This window comes from Falco naumanni (assembly GCF_017639655.2).
Source record: "Falco naumanni isolate bFalNau1 chromosome 20 unlocalized genomic scaffold, bFalNau1.pat SUPER_20_unloc_1, whole genome shotgun sequence".
NCBI classification, from domain to species: domain Eukaryota; kingdom Metazoa; phylum Chordata; class Aves; order Falconiformes; family Falconidae; genus Falco; species Falco naumanni.
Window position 1 is genome coordinate 953748 of NW_024427345.1, and position 25394 is coordinate 979141.

The 25394-nt window shown below is 44.7% G+C and overlaps 1 protein-coding gene across 1 annotated transcript; it reads left to right on the plus strand.

Annotated features, from left to right (window-relative positions):
- The first annotated feature begins 16598 nt into the window (after window positions 1-16598).
- Window positions 16599-18887, plus strand: HOXC11 (homeobox C11). The gene is made up of 2 exons (XM_040581153.1): window positions 16599-17274; window positions 18655-18887. Exons 1-2 carry the CDS (start codon window positions 16599-16601, stop codon window positions 18885-18887), a joined length of 909 nt encoding a protein of 302 aa, XP_040437087.1.
- The last annotated feature ends 6507 nt before the right edge of the window (window positions 18888-25394 follow it).

Here is a 25394-nt window from a genome sequence, read left to right on the forward strand (position 1 = left end):
GCAAGGGCGATGCTTTCTTTTCTTTCCCTCCCTAAAAACTCCTGCCCGCTGCAGATAGAGACTGCCCATCTTTCAGAAAAGGTTTCAGTTTTGTGGAGGGACAGGATTGTCTCCCAAAAACCTTGTCTAGCTTTTTCCCTTTCAGGGCAATAGAGAGGGGCCTGGTAGGATGCGGCATAAGTTTTCTTTGTACGTGTGCTCGGATTTCCTGGGGAAAAACACCAGTTTTGGCGATTCCTTGTCAGGTTGGTGATCGAGGCACTTTTAGGTCGGGGGGAAGTGAGGCAAGGGAGGGGAGGACGGGGGAAGCAGTAGGTTTAAGGTCCTGGGAAGATTACCGGGAAATTGTAATTTAGGATAAAAAGGGGGAAAAAATAGGAATTTTTAATTCAAGCTGAAGTGGGAGAGGGGGAAGGTGGTGCTGCAGCCCGGTGCTTTGCCGCGCCGTGCTTTGCTCCATTCGTTTTATATCGGAGGGGGGATTAATTTTATGGCAAAGCAGCGTTTTCTGGGAAGTCTGGATGCTCACCACGTGCTCCCGCTTCCCCGCGTTCATGGTCATGACCAGCAGCGCCGAGGAATGCTTTTATTTACGAGCTGCAAAGGATGGAGCCGACTCCTTAAAAAAAAAAAAAAAAATCCCTCCCTGGGCTGAAAGGAGCCTTTTCCTTCAGCTTTATTTCTGCAGGAGCGTCCAGCAGACATCCCCCCTCTCCCTTCAGCCCCATTCCTTCCCCGGCTGCTTCCTCTTCTTCCACTCACCCCTGTGTGTTTTTTTTTTTTTCTAATTCCCAGCCCGGGAAATGTCACAGCTTTATTTCCTTCCACTTGTGTTTTTTTTTTTTTTTTTTTTTTTTTTTTCCCCCAAAGAAAGAACCCCCATCTCCTCCTTCAATGCTGGCTTCTGGGTGAGGGTCCCCTTTTGCCCCCTCCTCCCACACAAAAGAGCCGCCGCGGAGGGTATCGCCTGGCGCGATGCTGTGCAATAAAGCCTAGGATGTGTTAAAACACACACGTATATAGATATATCTCTAGATGCTCCAGCTCAACCATGTGCAATTAAAGGAGGAAGGCGATGTGGAGGAATGCAATGTCTTGGGGAGATTTTGGGGGGTGGGAAGGGTGACTGGGGGGTGATTGGGGGGGAGATTTGGGGGGGCGGTTGTGGCTTTGGGTGCTCTCAAAGCACCTTGTCGCAGGGCTGAGCTGGCCCCGCTTCGGGCTGTGCAGTGTCGTGGGGAGCGGGGGAGTGTAATTCCAAGGAAATAAAGGACCAAACCCACGCAGGTTTTGCTGAACTGAGCCCCCAACAGCCCCTCCCCCCCTTGCCCCCGCAATGAGGGGCGGTGGGGAGGGCGGCTGGGGTCTGGGGAAGGTAGGAATGAGGGTGAGTTACGGTGAGATGTCAGGAATGCTGTGTTGGGTTTCAATCCCACCATCCCAAAAAACAAATCAATCCGTTTCGTTATTCTTCACCCACCGAGGGGCACTTGTATCCCCCGAAAAAAACACCCCACCGTCCTTCCCAACACAAAGGCCAGGACACCAGCAGCAACCCCTAGAGAAAATGCCGAAGAAAACGAAAATATATGCAATATTCTCTTCCAGATTGCTTTAAAAAGGCGGCTCGGTGGGATTTCTGTTCGTTCTGTGTTTGTTCTCCGTGTACGTGGCATCGGTTTTTCTGCTTGTATCCCCTAGTCTAGGTTATTGCGGTTGTTAATATGCATCCTTCGCAGTATAGTTCATATGTAATGTTTCTTACCTCAAGCTATTCTATGTAGGGTCTATGCAAATGTCTGTTATAGCACGTTCTGGCTTTATATAGTCATGTAAAAAGTTGCTTCACAATAATAATAATAATAAAAATAATGATAATAATAAAAATAATGTATTATTATGTGATTTCTTGATAATAAATAAAATTGCCCAAAACATCTATTTGGTGATTTACTGTTTGCTATTTAAAATTAGTATTAACTTGTAAGGTTAATAAAAGAGTAACAAAACCAAAAAAATATATTAGCCAGCCATGCCTTCTGTGGCTTGTAGATCATCTTTTGGTTAAAAAAAAAAAAAAAAAGGTAATTAAATGGATGTGTAAAATGCGTTATAAAAGGAAAGAAATATTGCTTGCTCTAAATATAATTAGAAAAATCCTAGGGAAACAAGAAGCATAAGTTAATCTCCAAATTGCTGGTTTAATGAGAATTATACTCCTGCGCGTAGCATTAATTGGAAGCAAAACTCAACTGAGACGCCTTTTTTTTTTAAAAGAAGCTCGAATGTGGGCTAAATGTGATTCTTTTGTCTCTGGTGGAGGGTGCAGGAGGACTATACCTCTCCTTGCCCCTGGGCTCCCACGGTGCCTATGTACATATGGGTTTATATGTACATATGTATATATAAGGATGGGTTTCCTTATGGATATAGGAACCAGAGGAATGTCAAAGATAGCCTGGGTATGACTTTAAGATGGGAATGAGACGTGAAAGCACAGCTCTTAAATTGGAAATATATTAGACTGGGTTTAGATTCGGGCGTGTTGATGCTTATTGTTATGGTTATTAGGACCAACGTTATTGCGTTTCTTCGGCGTAAATTCGCAGCAGATTCATTTAACAAGAGAAAAAAGTAACCCCGTCAGGCCTATTTAAATAAATTAGATTATTATTTCCTCGATCTCTCTCTAAGCGGATATTTGTATATAATGGATTCTCTGCTTTTTCCTTTCGGGGGAGATGTCACACACTTCCCAGAGGCCGGGGGGAAAAAAAGCTTTTGGAAGATGGAGAAGGGATTTTTATTAAAGAAATGTCAAAGAAAACCACGGTGGGGTCTATGGCGAATTAACTGGTCCTTCCCCCAGTCCTGGCCGCATCCAGCCCCAAGCCCAGTGACCCCCAGCTCAGCCCACCCTCCTGTCTGGGCACACTGGGGGCCACTGGCCTGAGCCTCAGCCTGATGGACTTAAGATCAGGTTTTCTGCGAAAAACAGGAGATTAAGAGAAATTAATATATTTTCCTCCACTTTCACGGGCAGGATTCCCCAACACAGGGTGGGTGCACCTGGGGGCTTCCAAAATGACGAGAGGATTCACCCAGTCCTGAGCAGCTGAATCTTGGGTTTTTTTTCCAAGAGCTGCTTGATTTGGACAGGAGAGGAAGAAGGAGGAAAGCAAATATTTCTGCAGGAATGGGCCCCACTTCTGCTCCTTCCAGCAGCCAGACCCAGCCTCCCCTTCGGGGAGATCTGAGTTTTGGGACATGCAGAAGCAGTAGTTGGGGACATCTGCAGGGCTTGGCCTTTCTACAGAGTGAAAACTCACTTTTTTCCTGTAATAGTTACTTTTTCAACTTTTTATTATTATTATTTTTTAACACGGGTGTGCACACTTTCCGTCTGTTTCTTCTGCTCCAGGAGAATATAAGTGCACATACATTGTACGAGCAAGCTCAGGTTAGACTTTTAACCACTTTTATTTCCTTCTTTCTGTGTCCCTGCACCAATCTGGAGGAAAATGGGCAGGAGGAGGAATTACTCCTAACAGGGTTTGAGTGCTATAGGGTGACATAAATTGTATATATTGTAAGTGGGTTCACCTTGAGCAGGAATACTTGGGTTTCAAAGACATTCAAACACTCGCGAAAATAGATAAAACTTATTTATTACCAGCGAGCGGATAGAACAAATTGTTGCTTCGCCATAAAATCTGTATTATTTCTGGACTGGTTTCTTTTATTCAGCAGCGTATTTCACTGCTCCGGCTTTAAAATGGATTTGTTAGCGAAGGGAGAAAACCCTCATCTCTTTAATTGCGAGGAATATTTCTACCGTTAATGACAAAGACCGAGGTGCTATTTCACAGCTACTGCAGAAATCGTAGAAAATATTAATGAGTGAGGGTCAGTTTTAGGGATTTATTCCTGTTTCCGTACTTCCAGCCTAGACTCAATGCGGGAAATACAATGTGCAAAGCAAGAATACAAAAAGGGAGGGTTTTTTTTTGAGCCAGGAGATATGTTCTTGACACCTTTGTGCAGAAGAAATGTCTGATTTCTTTGAACTCCCTCTGCAAAGCCCGGCCCGACTTGGGGCTGAGCTCATTTCAAAGCCATTAAGAGCCGCTTTAAGCAAAGTTTAATCAGCCAGTCCGCGAGCAACAGCGAAAATCGAGGTAGACAATCAAAATTCCCTTCTGCCGCTCCTCGTTTTCTCACAACACCCTTTTCCTGAGCCAAAATCGGTTTTTTCTACACCCAAATCTAGGCGGCCCCAGAGCTGGTTTAGCAGAAGGAAGAACAGGAAGATTTAAAAGTGCAAGAGAAAATAAACCCGGCCACGTCGCTGACACCCAGGTTGGTGCTTTCGCCTGGAGGGGAGGGACCTGGAAATTATTTTTTTCCCCCTCTATACGCCCCCCCCCAAATAAAGAGTAAAGGCGTAGCCTATAGAGCATGGAGTGCTATAGACTGGGGGGGCATATAGGTGCCCCCGGGTGTGCGTGGGCTTTGTGTGGGCTCAGCCCCTCGGACCTGGCCAAAAAGGAGCAGCACAAAGAGCGAGGTGAAAGCAGCGTGGGTGCCGGGGGGTGGGTATGAAGGTGGGGGGCACCTTGGCTTGCTGGGGGTGCAGCAGTAGGGGGCTGGGTGCTGGGGGGGGCTGCACGCGGGCGTCGTGGGAATGACACGCGGGGGAAAATACTGATCTGGGGGCTCCTGTCCAGCAGCTTAGAGATGCCCGTGTCCATGCGTGGAAATATTTTGCATTCCCGCCTCAGCCCACACCTCTCAGCCCCCCCAAACCCAGACAAAAGCAAAGCACCTCTTCGCAGCTGCATTTCAGAGGGCTGTAGCTTCAAGTATTACAGCAATTAACAATAAATATAATAATTGCCATTAACGTAAGAAGAATGGCTGGATTTCCTTCTCCTGGACTGTGTGTGGCTCAGGCTCCGTCCTTTGGCTAATTCCGTGATAAATTAACTGTTTGCTTTCCTGCCCCGTGCTGCTATAGGGACTGTTTTCAAGGCCCATGCTCCCCCCCCCCCCCCCCCCCTTATCATTAATATGCCAGTGCATTATTGCCGAAGAATGCCTTGGTTTGGTTCCGAGTGGGGGTTCATAAATGTAAAATAAACACTGAGTGGGAATAATTAGCAGCATTTATCAACATATGGCCACCCACCCCACTTTGAAACCTTCCAGACCCTGCGAGAGGAAAATGAAGTACATTGCAAGTAATTAGTTTTAAGCAAATCATTTCAAATAGAAACTTATAGGTAAAGCCTAATGAAGTGCAGAAGGGGAAAAGAAAGCCTCTTTTTTATTGCTTGGTAGGTAGCAAGTAGACACAGCAATATTTTACTGTTGAGAGAATAAATTAATTAATATATCTGTAGCTAGCAACTACAATGGCTCCATGGATGACTGCATTTAAAGGAGATATATGTATCCAGTCTCATTGGTGTTGTTAACAAGAGTGATAATAAAGATGAAAAGGATGAGAAAGATAAAAAGATCAGTCGGCTTGTACTCCTTACTGCGGCTAAATTGCGCGGATTTTCTAATGGCTGCGTCTTGTTGACTCTCCACAAACTCCGTATTTATTTTTTTTTTAGAGTCAGACTTCATTAAGCGACTTTATTTTCATGTTGCTCAAATAGGAAATAAAGATACAAGCCCCTCAGTCCCCAATAAATCTCGTACTAACTATCCTTCTCTGCAGCTTAAGTGAAGGGGAGCTCTCCTTTCTCCCTATTTCAGATCAAAAAATTACTATTTTTGAAAGTAAAGTATCTAGCCAGCTTTTGTCAGTGCAGAAATTTGGATCCCCCTACCACCATCACCACCATTTCTGATACCAGAAAAATGCAGAACTCTTATATCCCTCTCAGTCAGAATAAATCACATTTAGCCCGTGGTTTGGTCTAGCTGGAATATGAGCGCATGTGCCTCAAATCCGCGTTAAAAATCTACCTGTAATTTTTTAAGAGAGTTTGTGCTTTAATTTTAGGCTTGGGTTAGCCAAACACTGCCACAGAGAACATATAAACCATCAGGATATCTCATTATAAAAACGTTTGCCAAAATTAATTTATTTCAAAGGGAAAGTGTATTAATATTAATTTTTGCAGCCAGTACACTCTTGTGCCTCCCAAACCTACACGTCGGGTGGAGAAGTGTCGATAATTACAGAGAGTGTGGAAATTCATTTTATTTTTATGATTACCCAGTAAACTATTATGAGGTGAGACGAGACGCTGCTAAAGGAGAAAGCATTTAAAAAATTAGGTATGGAAAAGTACAGTGTGAGACCCAAGGTAGCAATGAGGAATGTCGGGCAGGCGTCAGGTCCAGTAAAATCAAGAAAAGTAAAAAAAAAAAAAAAAAAAAAAAAAAAAAAGGCCCTACATACCTCAACTCAAACTATCTTGAGATAGAGATAATATTAAAAATGATATTTTAATAATGGTGTGGGCCAGGGCTTTTTTTTCCTCTCCTCTCTGAAAAATAAATCCCATGTGGTTTTGCGGGAATCCACGAAAGTACATGGGGGGTGGGGGTGGGGGTGTGGTGTGTTGTATGTGAACCCCCCCTTGGAGTGGGAATATCTGTGCACAGCTCCGGTGTGTAACTGAGGAGCAAGGTACGAGTACAGCACAGCTCACCCCCGCCCAGCCAAAGATCGACAAATTCATCGCAACCACGGGCCCCCCCCCCGCTGCCGGGGAGGTCATATAAAGCAATATTCAGATATTTTTACCCAGTCGTGCTCATTTTTGGGGGGGCTGCCGGGACCACAGGACTTTTCCTTTGGGTTCCTCCCCGCTGTGGTTCTTTACACCTCATCTCCACCCCCACTCCCTCTCCCCCCAATCCCTCATTTTCAACTGCCAGCCAGAGCCCAAACACTGACTTTATGGGTATTTAAACCAACCATCTTCATCTGTAATTGTGGATGAAGAGTATTTATTGCTCCGGTGGATAACTAGATATATAATTATCTCTTTATAGAGAGACTGTGAAATAAAGCATCTGTCTGCCCCCCCCAGACACACACAAAGGCGGGTGAACACCGACAAAGTTCCACATCTGCACAAGCACTTCATTATTTTTTTCCACCCAAAATGCATTCATCAAAGTCCTAGGAACCTCTCCTCAAACTTTAAAAAAATCCCTCTAACCCAATGAAATGGCTCTGCCATGGATTTTTTTTTTTTTTTCCTAAATGGGGCTAAAGAAAATACCTATTTGGAAAGAGGAGCCGCGCTGGCTGCCGCGGTTCTGCGTTGTCCCCTTTTATAGGGAAAAAGGGATTTTGGGATGGATTTCGGGATTAAAAAAAAAAAAAAAAAAAAGGTGGTTGGGGAAAAAATGTGCCTCTTTAGAAGACAGAGTGGGTAGTGGGGAAGGGGATGCGGTGGGGTGAAAGCGGATTTCTCGGGGAGTCGAAAGGGTCTATTGGACTATAACCGGGATTTTGTTTTTAGGCAGGGGATAAAAGTTGCCTACACACACACACACACACACACACACACACACACACACACACACACACACTCAAGACTGCAAATAAATTCCGGAGATTTTGATTTTTGGGAGGCTCTGGGGCAGGAGCTGCCCCGCACTAACCCCCACCCCCCCACACACACGATTTTATGCCGGTTTTCTCTCCCTGGATTTGCGCGGCTGCGGAGGGCGGCCGCGCTGCCCGGGCCGCTGCCTGCGGGAGGAGCCGTCCGGGCCGCCCGTCGGGTGGGCGGGAGCCGCCCTCCAACGTGAAGGTCAAGTTAAGGCTCCAGCCTCCCCTCCGCGGCCGTCCGCGCTGCTCCGCCGCAGCCCGGGGGCAATGCCATTGCCGGCGACCACCCCGCTCCGTGCGGCAACCCTGATTATTACCAAAAAACCCCAAACCCCTTCCCCTCACCCCGCACCGTCCAGCCAGCGAGGGGCAGAGAGATGAGTCGAGCGCTGAAGGAGCAAAAGGGGAGTGGGTTTTCTGGAGCCTTTTGCTCCAAATACTGATTTTTTTCATCCTTTCTCCCCCCTAAGCTGGACTGCAGACTTCAAACAAGGTCTTTCCCCCTTCTTTTTCTTCTTCGGGGGTTGGTATATTGGTTTTTTTTCTTTCTCTTTTTCCCAGCAAGATGCAAATCCGTCTGCCGTGGAGGAAATTAAACATCATAAAGAAAAGCCCAATTAAGGTTTAATGTCTGAACATTACCATTTCCTCCAGAAAACAATGAAGTTCGCTCGGTAAGGAGAGAGGCAGAAAGAAAGAAAAAAGGGGGTGGAGGGAGGGAGAGGGGCAGAATTTTTTGTCTCAAAGAGGGGGAAAATTGGGCATAGAGGGGTAATCAATAAATAAAAAGAAGGGGGGGGGTAGGTGGGTGTAGGAGACATTTGGGGTTTTGAGCCAAGCTCGTCTGCTGTCTGTGCTTGAAAATGGGGATACACTGAATGAAATAATGTGGATTTTAATGCGTGGGCAAAGGTGGTTTCTGCTCATATTTGACTCCTGGAAAAGATCTGAGCAGGGGCTGAGCCCGAGATGGGGAAGAGGTTAATAATAGATAAACAATAACCCAGGGAAAGGGGTGGAAAGGGGGGGTCGGGTGCAAGCCGGGGTGGATAAAATCGCTGAGTCCCTTTACCTCTCGCCTTGCAGTAAGTCGTGTGCTGTCCCTCCCCCGTCTCCCTTTCTCCTCACCCGGAGCTGACTTCACCCTGAACCTTTGCACTCCAGAAAAAAAACCCAAACCTAACAAACAAACAAAAAAAACCAAATAAAGAGGAGGAGAAGCCAACCCAACGCACCCGAAACGGCAAAAATCACCCAAACCCACCGGGCTTGAGCCGTGGGAAAGCGGCAGCAAGAGGAAAAAGCTTGGCGGGGAGGGAACTTTCGCCAGGTCTGGGTCTGTGTCTTTGCACCCCCCTGTCCCCCGACCCCGGCCCCCAAATCTCCCCTCCCCTCTCCCGCCTCCCCTGCCAGCCGCGGGGGCTGCCTGCGCCGAGCCGAGCCCGCAGCGGGGATGAAACCCATGAAAATGTGGATATTCCTCGTTTGGGGGATTTTTTGTTCCTGCTTGCTCTTCCAACAGGCAGATCCGGGGAGGGGGGCGATGGGGTGTGTGTCCCCCCGGTCACGGAGAGGCTCCATAGACGTGACAATGACCGTCTGGAAACCCGTAACCCTGCAAGGGGCCCGAGCATCGCTCGATGCCGCAGCCCGGCTGCCCCCAAAAACGCCGGGAGGAGGGGGGACGGCTCCTCTTTCCTTTATTTTCCACTTCCGCGGGAAAAGGCCATCACATATTCCCCCTGATTTTCGACCTCTGCTTTAGATCTTACTCAAAGGTTAAAAGAAATGCTGTGTTGGATACCTAACACCGGAAAGGGTGGAAGGAGATTAGTGCAATGGAGCAGCCAATTTTGCATATATTTGCCTTTGTTTAATATGAAAAGATAACTATGTAGTTATTTAGGCAAATCTGTGCTCTACGGGATAGAAATCCATAGAAGTATTCAATCAGAATGCATACATGACTGTAATATGGCAATGAATTAAGATCTATGCGTATTTATGGTGTAAGAGAAAAATCAGACTATTGCACAAATTACCCATGCTATAGGCTCACAGTTGTCTAATAAATATGGAAAGGAAGAAATAGAAAGAGGGAAAGAAAGCGAGGAGGAAAGGAAGAAAGGAAGGAAGGAAGAAAGGAAGAAAGAAAGAAAATGCACGGGAGGGACCAGAAGGAGGGGTTAGGTAAGAGTCCGATTATTGGACCGATTTTTAATCCATAATTTATCTGTTCTCACTACATGAGGTATTTTGAAGCCAGCACTTTAATAAGAGGTCTGGGTACTTTTAATTTAGGTATGTATTCATTCCAACTGACCATGGCACCAGCAAAACACCCAAGCCTCACCCCCGGTGAAGAAAAAGATGCGAACGTCACTTTATCCTCTGCAGGGGAGTAAAGGAGCCGCGCTTCTCGCGGAGGGCACAAAGTAAAGCAACTTGTTTAGAAGAGATTTTTGTGCCCCTGTCCCTCTGCCTCTGCAGCCGAAAAGGGGATATAGGAGAGGGGCCGTGAGTGCATAGGGAAAGGCAGGTCCATCCATCAGCTACATAGGTAGGTGGAGAGGGGTGGACACAGGCATTTGCCATAGCTATACCTTCTGCTCCTTCGCCGGCAGCATTTATCTTCTAAAAGCTGGATATACGTTTGGAAAATGTCACCCCGTGAAGCAGCTGAAAAATTTTGTTTCATTTTATGCTGATTAACGCGGGGATGGAAGAAAGAGCCCAGCGCCGCCCCGCCCTCAGTTGCGAATTATTGAAGTTATCCCCATAAACTGTTGAGATTCGCCTTTGATCAATGGTTATCTGGGGGAAATACATCTAGCTGCTAGCTGTTGTGGGGGAAAAAATATTTCAAAAGTAAAAAACATTTTAAAAGGGGATGCGGGAGCCAAAGTATTGAAGTGCAATCATGGAAATTATTTCCTGAGTATTTAAGGATTAAATACCACGCATGCAAACGTGTGTGCGGTTTTAGTAAGTCTGAGGAGGATTAGCCGCCCACATTCTATTCTGAACTTTGCATTTCGGGGCTATTTTGCGAATAAATGGGTTACCCAACAGAAAGCACATTTTCCCTGACACAATTTCCGACTTTTTTACACAGTTTTTCACATTTTAGTGGCGCTGCTAAAGTTATCAAGAGGGAATGTCTGGCGAATAAAGGATATTTTTAAAAGGTTTGGGTGTGTTTTATATGTCTTCCTTTGTGCTTAAACAAGTATTTTTAGAGGTTTGGAGGGAGGGGAAAGAGAGGGAGGCTGTGGAATAGAAATAGGTGTTGCTTAACGAGGTCCTCTGGGTTTCCTGTCTCCTCTAAGCTGAATTTCGCAGCGGCTCTAGGAGCGACTTTAGCACGCTGTGAAGTTTTACTTGAATTCCCCAACCTCACATGCTTCAGCAGCTCCCTGCGACTGAGCTGTGCCGAGGAAAATAATGTAAATAAATAGCTGGAAACACACAGGCATTGATATTCCCCCGGCCTCAGCTCTCCCTGTGGAGAAGGTGGGGAAGGACCCGTGGCTGAGGAGAAAATAAAAATAAGTGGGAAGGCCGATTGGCAAAGTGTTACTTATATTGGTTATTATTAAGTCCAACTCTTCTTAACGCCTCTGCGGCATCACTTCTATGTGAATCCGACACCGGCCACACATTTTTATCCCAGACAGTCCCAGCCTTGCCTGCGGTTGGGAAGCATAGTTCAATCTGCTTTTATCTTGATTAAGTCCACATGATTTTGAACTTGCAGCTCAGGTCTAGAGAGATCTAAGTCTTTTCCTCCCCTCCCCCCCCCCCCCCCCCCCCTTTGAATTGTTCACAGCTTATATAGTTTTCTTTCGCAGCCTGGCATCCATCCAATTAAATTTATCTTTGCCATTTGGGGACAATAATATTTCCCAAGCGCTTCCCACTTGTAGCTATTGTCTCTCCCTTCAGATTTCCTGTACACATACGCGGTGTCTAGTAATCTGTTTACTGGCCTGAGTTTCCTCTCTTTCTCTTTCTCTGTGTGTGTGTGTGTTGGCTTTTTTTTTTTTTTTTTTTTTTTTTTTTTAATAAGTCCATCTGAGGAAGTATTGTAGTACCGTCGTGGAAGGGAGGGAAAAATCACTTTGAGAACATCTGATAGGCCAAAGTCATTAGACATCAGAAGTTGGAGCCTATTTAGCAAAAGCAAAGCTCATCTCTGCGGCTACTGGGAGATGCATCTGCTTAAGAAGTGCTTTTTGCCCCCACTCACAATGCATTTGCAGCCCCGAGTGAGCACAGGTTAGCAATGAAGGTTGGAAAAAATCCTTTATTTTTTCCCCCAAGGCAGGAGGCAAAGCAAACTCTGATCAACTGGCTGAAATAGGGAAAGGTTCAGGGTCTAAATTTTGCAGCAGATATCTTGAGAGCACAGTAAGTAGCAATGAGTAGCGTGGTAAGCCAGGTTGGTATAAAATCTATCCTATTCTATTTATTTTTCTTCTCGTCCCCTCTTCCTTCCCACCCCCCACCCCCATCACCCCCACCCCCGTCAGTAGTTTCCCCACTGTATGGCTCGGACAAAGACTTCTTTATGGCAATACTTACAAAAAAGTTTTTGACCTGAGTTGGGAGATTGCTAACAAATTTACACTGCATTCAGATAACTCCAGCTTGGGGGGGAAGGAAAAAAAATATCTTCTCTCCCCAATGAGAGGGGAAAAAAAAAAAAAAGAGGAATGATTTATTGAGAAGAGTTCAAGTACAGGATTAACCTAAATCAAAATATAACTTCAGATGTTTACACAGATCAGCTAAAGCCAACTTTCACAACTCCAAGTTTTTGATTTTGGTACAATCGCTACAATGTTTTTTGGTCACGAAATGCCTCTAACATCCCCTTAAAATTCCTGTTAGTAACGCAAAACACATCTTACAAGCCTTGAGCCTATTTGCCTGCTGAAAACGCTGTTAAATGTGTTAAGTGTTTGCATTATATCAGGCAAATGAGTGCAGACTCAGGAGCAAGGGAGGGTTGCTTGGGGGGGGGGGGTTGGAAATTTTTTTTTTTCCCTTGCACTTTGCTTTTTCTGCTGGGGCAGTTTGGGTAGAGAGGTCTGCGGCTGAGATGCCAGGACAAAGCTGGGTATTTATATATCCAGCTGCAGAGGAGGCACAAGGAGCGACAAGCTCGGTGCTGCCGCCTCCTTTTCCTTTCCTCTGGCTGAGAAATAACTGAATAAAGGGGGGAAATAATCTTCTAGACGGGGCAGCTTCATCTTATACACACCGTTATATCAGAATCTACAAAATCAGACATTTCCTTCCCCTTTCTCAGGTTCCCCTAAATATTTTTTTCCCCTTTAAAGAGCACACATACAGCTTTTCTTTAATTTTCTCCTCCACGCTGTAACCTTTCCCATTCACTGGGAAATGAAGCAGATTTTAAAAATGAAGGGATTGAAATGCTCATGCTCTGGATGCTTTAAGGCAAATGACTTTAGGGCATAGCTTTTCTTTTTTTTTTTTTTTTTTCCTTTTTTTTTTTTTTTTTTAAAGGGCAACCAAAAGGAATGCGAGCCGCCAGCCTTCATTCCGTTTTATGGTGGTCACTTTGGTGGTCAAATTCAAGTGCTGTGACTCCACAGCTGCCTCTTCTCTGCTTCCTTGCAGGAAGCAGGCAAATCCTACCCTTTAAACTGGGTTTAAAAACCAAAACGACACCAGGGCTTGGTTTAGATGTATTTACCTACGAAGAGCAATAAATTATTCACGCACCTAGAGGAGAGAAGGCGAGTTTTATGCCACACGGATTTTTGTTGTTTGCCCTTGTGTTGGGCTTTTTTGGGGGGTGCATGTGCTTTGTTTTAGGTGTAAGGAGTTGCTCGGGTATTGTTTTTTTAACAACACGCTCAAGTTCCTCCTCTGGACGCAGAGCTTCACGCCTACAGGCTTCCTATGGAATCAAGATCAGAATAAATATAACAAAAAAATATATCTTAAAGCCTTTCCCCTTTTGATCGGAGGGAGAAGATCCTCCACGCAGGTTTCAAACAGGAGGGATTTTGGGGGAAAAATAATTACACTCATAAACAATAGCTTAACATTATTAGTTTGTAGTTAGTATTAATATTGGTCCATAAAAAGCCAAGTTAAAAGATCGCTGACACTTTAATTAAAAGTTTTGCCCAAAACGACGTCCAAGTCATAAAATAGGGCAGATTACAAACCTGAAGAAATCCATCTCTGCAGCCAGAGTTCTTGCCCTTATATATATATATATATGTATTCATCAGCCAAACGGTGCATTAGAGAGGAAAACACAGCTCATTTTGCAATTACAGACATATTTATATGTGTGTATATCTCTATCTCCACACACACGCACTCATGAAAGACTCACACGCCCGGATCCCTTATAAAAAGGGTTTTATGAGAACGGCTCTTTAAATAGAAAATATAAAGCTAGAGAAGGGGGGGGACACACACACGGACGGACCAGATATTAATGAGAATAAATGATCAAGAGTGTGCTGTTGCATTAAGGAGATGAAGAAGGCTCAAAGTGAGGAAGAGCACACAACCTTAGCATGTGAAGCCGCCATGTTTCCCTTCAAGATTTCCTAATAAATACATAAAAATCCGGTCACACCGCCTGATAAGCACCACACTTTGGAAAGCTCTACTGAAATATCCACTGTATTTTTTTGCCCAAGCATCCTGAAATCCTTCGCGCTCTGCTCGGCTGAAAGGTACGGGCTTGTGAGGCTGTTTTCTTCCCTGAAAATCAACTTCCCCTCCCCTTTTTTTCCCCCTTGCATTGCTGCAGAATCGCAGGATATGTATATTTTTAGTAGCAGAGGCTGCAGCTCGTCCGGCTGCTCGAGATGCGTTTCTCTCCCCATTTCTCTACATCTCGCCTAGGAATTAAGCAACCCCCCGGGTTACAGTGCAAACAGCAGGTTGGGTGCTGGCAAACTAAAGAAAATTAAATAGACAAGAGCGAAGTGAAAAAAGGAGCTGCCCAGGGATGCCCAGCTCCAAGGGGGACATCCCCGCGCGGGGCTGGGACCCTCTGTTGCTCCCTTTTGGTGAATTGGTTATTTTCGGATGAGTTTATGCGTTATTTTTTCGGGAAGCAAAGCGAAAACACGGCAGCCGTCGAGGCTTTTTCTGCTTCTCCTAAGGCTCAGAGCTCTGATGCTGAGATTTGCCTTTTTTCCTTCTTGCTGTTTGAAATGACTGCAACTCGGATTTGACAAGATCCTCTCCAGAAAAGCATCTCACTCTCTCCTGGTACATCAGTTTTTGTTCGCAGTGTTCAGCCCACCACCAAAGAGATCCCATGATGGAGTTTAGTTCGGATTTATGTGTGGGCAATTTAATATTTTCATTTATTCTTCCTTTTACTGGGCGTTTGAAAAGGGATAGTTCCGGGGGAAAATGCCTAAGTAGCATCCTGTAAAGAAAAGGATAAAAAAAAAAGGGGGGGGGGGGGGGGGAGGGGAATATGTGCTGCAATATTTTAATTCATAGATGAAAGCAGCCACCTCTGCTCGACAGAGAAATATTCTCCCCCTCAGACAGATGATTTCTAATCCAGGTGAAAACCCTATTAGCGCCCAATTGTTGCAGGCAGTTTTGTTCTTTCAGGACTGTTTAAAGGCAGTGGGATAACCCCGCGGAGCCTGGTACCGCGCAAGTTACGCGTCCTTCAGGTGCACCTTTCCAATGAGTTTGCAGAACAGATTTATTTTTTCCCCCCACCCGCCTAATAATTCTTTGCAAAACTCGCAAAATATCTGGCAGCACTTCGGTATCCCTGCTTTTTGGTATGAAAATGCAGAAGGACAGAGGAAGAGGAGGCTCCCGGGGCACAGGAGAGAAACCAAATTACTTTAATAAGAATATCTTTTTAAATTCAGCTGGAGGAATAAATGATGAGAGTATTGCTGAAAGTATGTTCATTGATTGACAATAAACAATTGCATTAAATATTCAATATGCCACTCTTACGTAATAAATATTTAACCAAACATAAAAAGAGGTTTTCGAATATTTATTAGACATTGACTTAATTCATTTGTTCTATTCCTTGATATATCACTAATTCGATATTAAAAGTCATTAAGCCAGGCCTGCTTTAACTTTAAAGTTGGAAACTTTACACGATCCCCCGCACACTGCCATTGCTTAAATGGTATATTCTCCATAAAGCATGCTACCTTGGCTGATGTATAGTTGATGTGCACATAGAGATCAACATAATTAGCGTATGTTAGAAGCTCGTTAATTAGCACCAACCCCCTCACTCCCAGATAGAGAGATATATAGAGTTTTAGTTATAGTTTAGCAGCCTAGCTGTAGCTGGGCATTCCCGCCTGCAGCAAGGTTTGGGAAATGTTGGAAAACTTACTTCTGCGCCTCCAGCGATTTTATTGAGCTACCTAAAGTCTGTTCAGGAACACTTCTAAGGATAGAAATAGCCATAATGATAAATTATAGCAATCAGCGTAATTAAAATATTTTTAAAAAGGGTGGAAAAACGCCGTTCGAGCTCCCTAAGACCCTCCCTCCACCACCCCCCTCCCCAGCCCAAATCCCCCCCACCCCATCTCCAAACCCTGCTGAAAAGCAGCAAGCAGAATCCAAATAGGAAGGAGAGGAGGAAGGAAAAAAAAAAAAAAGGCAAGGGAAAAAAAAAGCAGTAACTTCACAAGCCACCCCTTGTACTTGTTCTGCTGTGAATGCTGACGAGGGGTGTGCCTTCAGGAAAATGAATACAAATCTGCAATTGATTTTCATAATGTTTCTGCGGTGTTTGCAAACCAATCGTTTGAACCTCTGAGATCTTACCTAAGTGAACCACTCCTACGCATCTAAGTGCTCCAAACTGATATATGACAATATCTACTTTGGATCACGTGTCCTCCGGAGCGACTAAGACGGATAGCGCGTCATCTCGCCTTCCCAAATTTTTTCCCCTCCGCACATCGGATCCAAAACATCTAGCTATAGGAGCAAGAAAAGGAGAAAGATGTTTAACTCGGTGAACCTGGGCAACTTCTGCTCCCAGTCGCGTAAGGAGAGGAGCGCTGAGTTTGGAGAAAGGGCAGGTTGCGCTTCTAATCTCTACCTCCCCAGCTGTACCTATTACGTCCCTGAATTTTCAACTGTGTCATCTTTCTTGCCACAGGCCCCCTCTCGCCAAATCTCCTACCCTTACTCCACCAACCTCTCGCAAGTGCAGCCCGTGCGAGAGGTCTCCTATGGTCTAGACCCCTCAAGTAAATGGCACCACCGAAGCAATTACGCCTCGTGTTATTCCGCAGAAGATCTGATGCATAGAGAGTGCATCCCGCCTTCCACCATGACCGAAATGCTAATGAAAAACGAGAGCGTGTACAGCCACCACCACCCCAGCTCCAACCACCCGGCATCGACGGGATTCTACACCAGCATGAACAAAAACACTGTCTTGCCCCAAGGTTTCGACCGCTTCTTCGAAAATGCCTATTGCGGGGCGGAAAATCCGACGGAGACCTGCCTGCAGAAGGGTGAGGGCAAAGTGGAGGCAGAGTCCCAACCCCACGCACTGTCATCCCGCGGAGAGCAAGGTATAGACCCGGAAGATGAGGAGGAAAACACAAACCCAGGGTCTTCAGCCTCGTCCTCTTCTGTCACCAAGGAAGGAAGCAAAAACAGCAATTCGAGTAGGTAGAGCAGTAAATGGAAAGGTTAAGGGACTAGCCCGTGTGTTTTGTCGGTCAAATTTTATGTGGAGTTTTATAAGCATTCAAAGGATTTTATTATAACCTACAAAGCTCTTTCTTCCAACGAGAAGAATTTTTACGATGGGAAAAGCTCTTTGAAAAAAATGGAGATGTTAGGCGCAGACACAGTATCTTAGAGTCTGTGAAATTTTAAAAGCACACCATCGTGACAAATATTAACTTTGATCATGAACTTACATGAGCATTTTAAAAGGATTTGGTCCCGGGTTGCTGAGGGTAAAAGGCAATTGGGCAGAACACTACTTTAGCTGCCTGTGCTTTCTTTTAGGCGTTAAGATGCATGCAAAATGTTTGGGGCGGCTTTTTTTTTTGTTTGGCGTTTTGTTGTTTTTTTTTTTTTTGTTTAATTAAAACTGTATGTTGAGTCTTTTCTCTTGGTGGGGGTGCAGTGCTGAGGGGAAATCTGCCGAATTTGCAGGCAAAGCTGAGCATTTTCTTCTACTTTTCTGTTTAAAGTGGCATTTATTCTCCTCCAAGCCCAGTGGAGCGTCTAGCTTTTGTCAGGAAGGGCTTTTACTTACGTGGTTGGTTGTTTGGGTCTTCTGGTGTTGTGTGTGGTTTGGTTGTTGGTTTGTTTTTTGGTTGTGTTGGGTTTTTTTGTTGTTGTTGTGTTGGGTTTTTTTTTTGCATGCGCTCACATTTTCTAGGCAGTCTTGGAGCGTTTTTTAAAGGCTGAATCTAGGCAACTTTGCAAGTTAGTGTTCAGCGTGGGGATCTTTTGGGAAGAGGGGAGGGCTGTTTTGTTTTCCTATTTGCTTTCGCGATGCAAGTCCCCTTTTGCAGCTCAGATGCTAAGTTCTCTTTTACTTTGATTCTTTTTTGCGTGTGTGGCGAGGACTGGAGTTAATAAAAAACTTATGCGGAACATAATATCTAGTTCCTCTAATTCCAACCTTGCTCATGCTGTTTCTATACAGATAACAGATTTGCAGCTGAGCGTGGTGTGGTGTGGTGTGGGGTTTTTTTTTCCAGCCTCTCTAAACCCTGCTCCAGCAGCCTGCTGCCTCCCGTCCTAGGCTGTTCTTTATTTTTAAAAAATAACCTATCTCCAACCAAAATGTCTGCATGTGCCTGCGTTAAGCCCCGTGCAGTGGGAAAATAATTACACCACGGTCCTTAAGACCCTGTGTAACCTCACCTCTGCTACCCCTAACAATAGGCGAACTGCTGGAAGATATCTCCTCCCTGCATTAATAACTGAAGTTAGTAAGCTGCTCCGATCTATCTGGTCAGCTGTGAAGATGGGTCTGTGTCTTGCATTTCCTTAGGATATTTACCCTGCCTTCTGGTTCTTTTAAGGTGCTCCCAGAACGAGGAAGAAGAGATGCCCCTATTCGAAATTCCAGATCAGAGAGCTAGAGAGAGAATTTTTCTTCAATGTCTATATAAACAAAGAAAAAAGGCTCCAGTTGTCTAGGATGTTAAATCTCACTGACCGACAGGTTAAAATTTGGTTTCAGAACAGAAGAATGAAAGAAAAAAAATTAAGCAGAGACCGCCTGCAGTATTTCTCTGGAAATCCCTTGTTGTGAACATCTTTTGAAATCCCCTCTCCTGGTGAAGTGTCTGTGTATTGAGGAGGAACAGTTGCGAGCATGGGTTTGCCCTTTGAGTCGACAAAGCAACCTCAAAGTTTAAGCCTTTTCGTTACTTATATTTGTATGTCTGGGACAGTGCTGAGTAACAAAAGGAGTGAGATTTTCTTTCAGTTCCCGCTTCAAGGACTTGAATTCCATGAACATTTTATTTAACTTTTTTCTTTTTTTTTTTTCTTTTTTTTTTTTCCTGAACAGGTTGGGATTCACCCTTTTTTAATTATTATTATTATTATTTTATTGTATATTATTATTTAGGCACCCTGTCCATTTGAATAAATCGCAGTGCTGGGTGTTACTACCACGGTGATTTCAGTATGCAGCTGTGTTATCACAAGAGCGGCCAAAGTCTCCCTGTTAGGATCGAATCACTTCATCTGGGGTGAGAGAGAGAGAGAGAGTGTGTGTGTGTGTGTGTGTGTGTGTGTGTATGCACACAGACATGTGTGTCCTTCTATGTGTGTGTGTGTGCACATTCATACCCACCCCGCTCATCTGTGTACTAAGGAAGGTCATTATTTCCACCTCCTCCATCCACCTTTTCTATCTAAAAATATATATATGCATATATATATGGGAGTGAGCGTGTATATATCCATATATATATATATCCTCTGCAGTATCATTCCTACATTTGGAGTCGGGAGGGGGTAAATCCAGGAGAAAATACATTTGCAATAACTGGCTCTGAAATGGTTTGTAAATAAATTTCGTAGTGCTGTTTTTTTCCTTTATCCTTTTTCTTTTTCATTTTCTTTTCTTTTCTTCCCTCCCCCCCTTCCCCCCGAAATGGGAGACGAAGAACAACAAGAGAAAAAAAATCCTGAAAAAGAATAATAATTAAAACCAATTCTTTGTGTATGTAAAGTGAGTCCCCGGGATACTCTGTGAAATTCTGTGGCAAATAAAGACATTGCAAGCTGTTCTACATTATGATTTTATTTGACCATTTTATTAGAATTTCCCCTCTTAAAAGCCTCTTTGCGGTCATTGTGGTGTGGGTTTCTTCCATAGGAGTTTAAATACCTGAATGCATATCAGAAATATCATCATCCGTATTCATGGGACTCGCTGCAATCTGCTCTAATAGGACTGGCATTAATATGAAACCTCCACCTTGGAGCACACGTTTGGTGTGGAGTTCATTGTATTCATCAGCGAACTGAAATTTATAGGATTTTTCTTGGCCCACTAATCCTACTCTGAATTTGGCTCCAGATGTCTTTCACTGTTTTCCGGTTGTAGTTAATCTTTTTGCATTTTCATGAGAACAATATATTAGTCTTCTTAAAAAACAAAAATTTAAAAATGAATGAAACTGTAATTACACCGAGAAACAAGCTGCATTTCCATGAGTCAAGGATACCTTATACAAAGCACAAATGCAAAGTCAAGTCCTTAAATTCCTGCTTAAGGAAAACAAGTTCAACTCCCAGGCACAGGGCATAAAAGTGATTATTTTTTTTTTACCCTGTTTGCACAATGACTTTTTTCTCGCAGTGTCCGAAAGCAACACAACGTTTTCAAGGACAAAGAAATCCCGAAGATGCCGTTGGTGATGTGGTGCATGTATTTTGTGTAAATACAACAATTCGGAAGGGGGGTTGGTTTTTTTTGGGGGGGAGGGGGGGTTATGTTCGAGGTTTCCAATCTGGATGCTCTCCTGCTTTCTGATGGGATTGTGCATATGGACGAGGGCGGGGGGGGTGGGACAAAGAGGGGGGGAATAAAACCCCCAGCAGCCAAGAAACAGCACATTATATTCCCATCCATTGAGAGTGTTCTTGTAAAATTCTCATACTTGCTTTTAAATACAACCCTGTTGAATGAAAACCCCTTTGATGGTGTCTTCTGATTTTATTTGACAACGGTAGGGGAAAAAAAATGCTAAACCCACAAAAATGTTCTTCGTTTGCACCCATCTGAACGCCCCTACGCACCCCCCCGCGATTAAATGCAAACCAACTTAAAGCTTTCGTGATAGACCCGTCCTGGTTACACCACGATATGATCTTGAAAGGATGTTCAGAGGCATGTTTCTCATTACAAGAGTGGGAAAGGGAAGAAAAAGGGGCTCGGAGGATGGCGAAGCGCTGCTTTATTTCCTTATATTTATTTTTGCAAAGGCTGCCAGCTGAAAGGACGCTTGCCCCCGGCCTAAAATCTCGCCTAAGCTTTACATTCAATAAACTAGGCGTAAGGAGGGGATTTGGGGATATTTTTCCTTTTTTTTTTTTTTTTTTCCCCCCGGGCTGCGAAGTAAAATAGACAAGCTGAAGATAGGAGCCATCTTCCTGGCAGATGTAGCTGCGCGCCGGGACCAGACTGAGGAGGGGGCTTATCCTCCACCGCAAAAATAAAATAAAGAGAGAGGGGTGGGGGAAAGCACCTTTCTTTAATGAGTGTTTGCCAAACCTTCCCAAGGTTAGGAAAACTAGAGAGAGGTGCAATAAGGTGAATATCGGGAGGTCAGAAGAGGCAGTTAATGCTCCGTAACAGCAGCGGCTGTCCGGACAAAAGCGGCTAGTCTAGACATTGTAATAAAGACTGCAGCACTAAACAGCTTAATTTTTCTTAATTACCCCGTCTGGCTAAAGGAAAAGACTTCCGCAGTAAATAGTAAACAAATAAGGGAGTCTTGCCCAGGGAATTTTTCCCCCCCCTCTTCTCTCTCCCCCTCCCTGCCTTTCTCCTTCCCCCCCCCCCCCCGCCTTTTCCAAGGCTCCAGTTCAACTGCAGCACAATGAAACTGTAGGCCTAGTTCAAAGTTTTCGCGAGCTAAAATGGAATGCTAGTTGTAAAATCCAAGTTTATAGACCATGTGGGAGTTTACAGCAGCATTAAGCATCAGTGCCATGTAGGAAAAGGGCTGTTAATGTTCTGGGGAGGGGGGGGAGAAGGGGCTGGCGGAGGACGGGGCGGGGGGGGGGGTCGCTGAAGATGCTTTGGGTACCACAGTGGGGGAGCGTACAAGCAGAACAGGGCTGAGACATATGTATCTCGCCAACCCAGTGTGTGTGCACCTATACGGAGGGCGACATATGCGGCGGGGCGAGGGGAGGGTCCGGCGCCGGGGTTTTGGGTGCCGGCTCCCATTTAACCACAGAAAACCAAAACTTGCCATGGCGAGGGGTTTTCCGAGGCGGGCTGGGTGATCAGGGGTGGGAGTGAGACCCACAGGAAGAAAAATGTGAATATATGATGTCTTTGAACTTCAATAAAGTCAAGTCCATCACCTTTAACCCTTTTGTAATAAAGTGGAATCAGAGAGGGTCGCGGCTCCCCGGCCGCCCCGCCTCCAGGGAGCCAGGGTGGGGGGCCCCCCCACATTTTTCCGCCGACCCCACCCACCCCCCACCCCCAAACTAATTTTGAACCCCGCGTGGCGTTTATGATGCTTAATATTTAACTCAGCCGCGCAGCATTTAATGCATTTCGAAGCAGGTTTAACACACACGGCACACAGTCTTTATTATTGTTATAAAGCTTTTGATATCTTAACGCATGAAAAGTTTTTATAACTTTGTTTGGCGTAAAAGTTTTACAAGTTTTTCCTCTTTTTTTTCTTTTTTCCACGCCCCCCCCCCCCCTTTTTTTTTAATTCCCAGCACGCATTTAGGCTTTTCCACCAGCTTTATTCCTACCTTGGATGTCCATCACAATAAAGCCTCCCTCATAGGCTGGGGAGCTCGCTCTGTGCTCTACGTTAATGACACCCAGACTAATTACAAAAGCCCTTTCCATGTGACGTACAAACACACCAACCCAACCTGTTTCCTATTGCTCCCTGGATTTCATACACAACATATTGGAAGCAGCTCTGGGTGACTTTGTTGTGAAATATTGCAGAGGGAAGGAGGCGAGGGGGCCGGCTTCTAATTGGCTTCTTGCGGGATAATAATGTTCACTTATGCTGGCTTCCTTACAAAGCAAATTAATTCTTTTTTAAAAATTAAAAAGAGAGAGAGAGAGAAAAGAAAGGAAAAAAAGAAAAGAAAGGAAAAAGGAAAGGAGAAAAAGAAAAAAAGGAAAAAAATGAAGAAGAAAAAAAAGAAGCTTGTTTGGGGAGGGGGGATCTGTAGAGCTGCAAGTGCTGGATTAAAGTGTCCAGAATCCTCGTTGTGTGGACGGGGCCGCACGTACCCAGGCACACGCACCCACTGGCACCCACACGGCCCCACGCAGCCTCTCCCGAAGGTGCCAGGGCAGAAGCACGTAAACTTGACAGTGTGATAAGGCGAAACCTCCTTGGTGGCATGTAAATAAACAACTTCAGCTGAACAACTCAGCAAGAGCGGCACACAATAGCCGTGAGGGGAAATCCATCCTTTTGACCATTTCCACTTTTCCTCACGGGTTTGACGTTGGTTTGCAGCTTGGCCAGAGCTGGGATTTCGCAAAAGCGAAGAAGAAAGCCAGTGGTTTTGGCAAGTGGACTCGAATCGACCATCAATTGAGCTAATCCTCGCCTGTGGATCCTAGGGTGAATTCATTTATTTGTGTACGAGGAACTTTTATAGGAGCAATAGCTGCTCCCGGCGGAGAGGCAGGGCTGGGCACAGGCAAGCAGGCAGCAGCCCCCGAGTCCTGGAGCCCTCTCCCAGGGACCCTGGTGGCCCATAACCTTGGCGAAAGGCAATTAAATTGGTTCTCCTGAAGCACCGCTCTGCCGAGGGGGGACCGGCGGCGAATTTGCTGCTGAAATATTGCAAAGCCACCGGCAAAAGGAGGAGGGAGGAGAAGGGAGGGAGGGGGGGAGAGGGAGAAAACTTTGGGGAAGGAATTGCGGATTTGAGGCAAAACGTTTGCAAACTTGCGATTTGATTTTTACCCCCCCTCCGAAAGAAAAAAAAAAACAAACTCCTAAAAATAAATAGACCCCCCCAATAAATAGACCTCCAAATATAGTCTCCCATGATTAAATAGACCTCCAAAAATAAATGGCCTTCCATAAAGAAATAGCTCTCCCCCAAATAAATGGCCCCCTAAAAACAAATGCCCCCAAAAAAAGGGACACGAGGGCGGTGTGGGGGCAGCTCATAGCTGCGCTGCCCCTCCGCTGTCCGGGAATATATTAAAAATATGAGTTTTATTATTTTGCCCCAAAATGGCGGCTCATTAAGGCCTGGCTTATCCGCCTTTCATAAAGTTGGGGATGGAGGGATGCACAGCATATGTTAGATGGAAGCACGTTTCTCTGCTTTTGATAACTTCTAAATTACAACATGAAACCACGAGAATGTGGTTTGCAACCTCACAAGGCTTTTTTTTTTTTTTTTTTTTTTTTTTTAATCTAGAGTTGAGGAATTAGGCTGGAACATATTGCTGATGGAGCCCATAAAAAAACTTTATTCATTTTGGAAAAAAAAAGGGGGGGGGAAGGCTTAATGTAAACATTACAATTGTTTATGTGTTACAAGTAGCAAAGTAAATTCGTTCGTTTTAATTGTCAAAAAGCGGCCTAATTCCTTTCTTTGAATTAGGTGATACATGCTCAAGAAAATCTGCAGTCCTCTGCTTTAAAGATGTGTTTGATATAAACCGTGTGTGACTCTGCAAATGACGGTTAATTTTTAAAAAACAGCCGAAACTCTTTGGGGTTTGCAAAGAGCCCGGGATTAAGGAAGCAGGAGATGTTCGAGGTTCTCTCTCAGGATGAGGGCTGCAGGTACGGAAAAAAATATATAAAAAAAAAAATAAAAAGGAGAATTCCTCTCCCTGCACATACGTTTCCCAGCACTCTCCACCTCTGCGGCAGTGTGTGCGTTTGGAAGGTAGAGACTCGCAAATGTAGGCAAATACAGCAAAAGAAAAAGGTCAAGCTTGAGCTCCGATCTCTCCAGCGTATTTCCATGGCTAGGTGTGAAATTTCTATTTATTGGGATTTTATTTTGCCCAAATTGCTTCTTTTTCTTGCTGAAGAAGAAACGGGAGTGTTAATCGCCCGTCCTCGCGGTGCTCTCGATATTCTGCTAAAACTGTAATTGAAACAATAATGTTTATTTTGAGGCGCTCAGCAGACCGGCGTTGCCGCTTCAAAGACGCCTGTTAAATTATCAGTGTTTTAAAAAACTTTGAAAGGAATCATTTTCCTATCGTCATATGTGAAAAATAGGAATTCTTTGAGGTTTGCTCTTAACTCGCAGGGCAGACCCACATTTTAGCACGTCCTTCATTGTTTGCAGTTTTTACCTTTCATCGTTACTCTTCGCCTCTTTCAACTTCACTTTTTTTTTTTTTTTTTTTTTTAAACTTTATAAAAGGGGCTCTCCAAAATCCACATTGCTCAGTTATTTTGCAGCTTAAAAACCGCAGCGCGGCCACCAGTATTTCCCAGACTAAAAACAAAAACAAAAAACCGCCAACCCCCAAAAAACAATCCCAAACCCCAAAACCCCCACAAAAAAAAACTTTAATTTTCCAAACGTGCAATAATACACGTTT

Coding starts and splice junctions, on each gene's coding strand:
- HOXC11 (XM_040581153.1), top strand. CDS start 16,599: ATGTTTAACTCGGTGAACCTGGGCAACTTCTGCTCCCAGTCGCGTAAG. Junction 17,275..18,654: donor AAGCAAAAACAGCAATTCGA/GTAGGTAGAGCA, acceptor GGTTCTTTTAAG/GTGCTCCCAGAACGAGGAAG.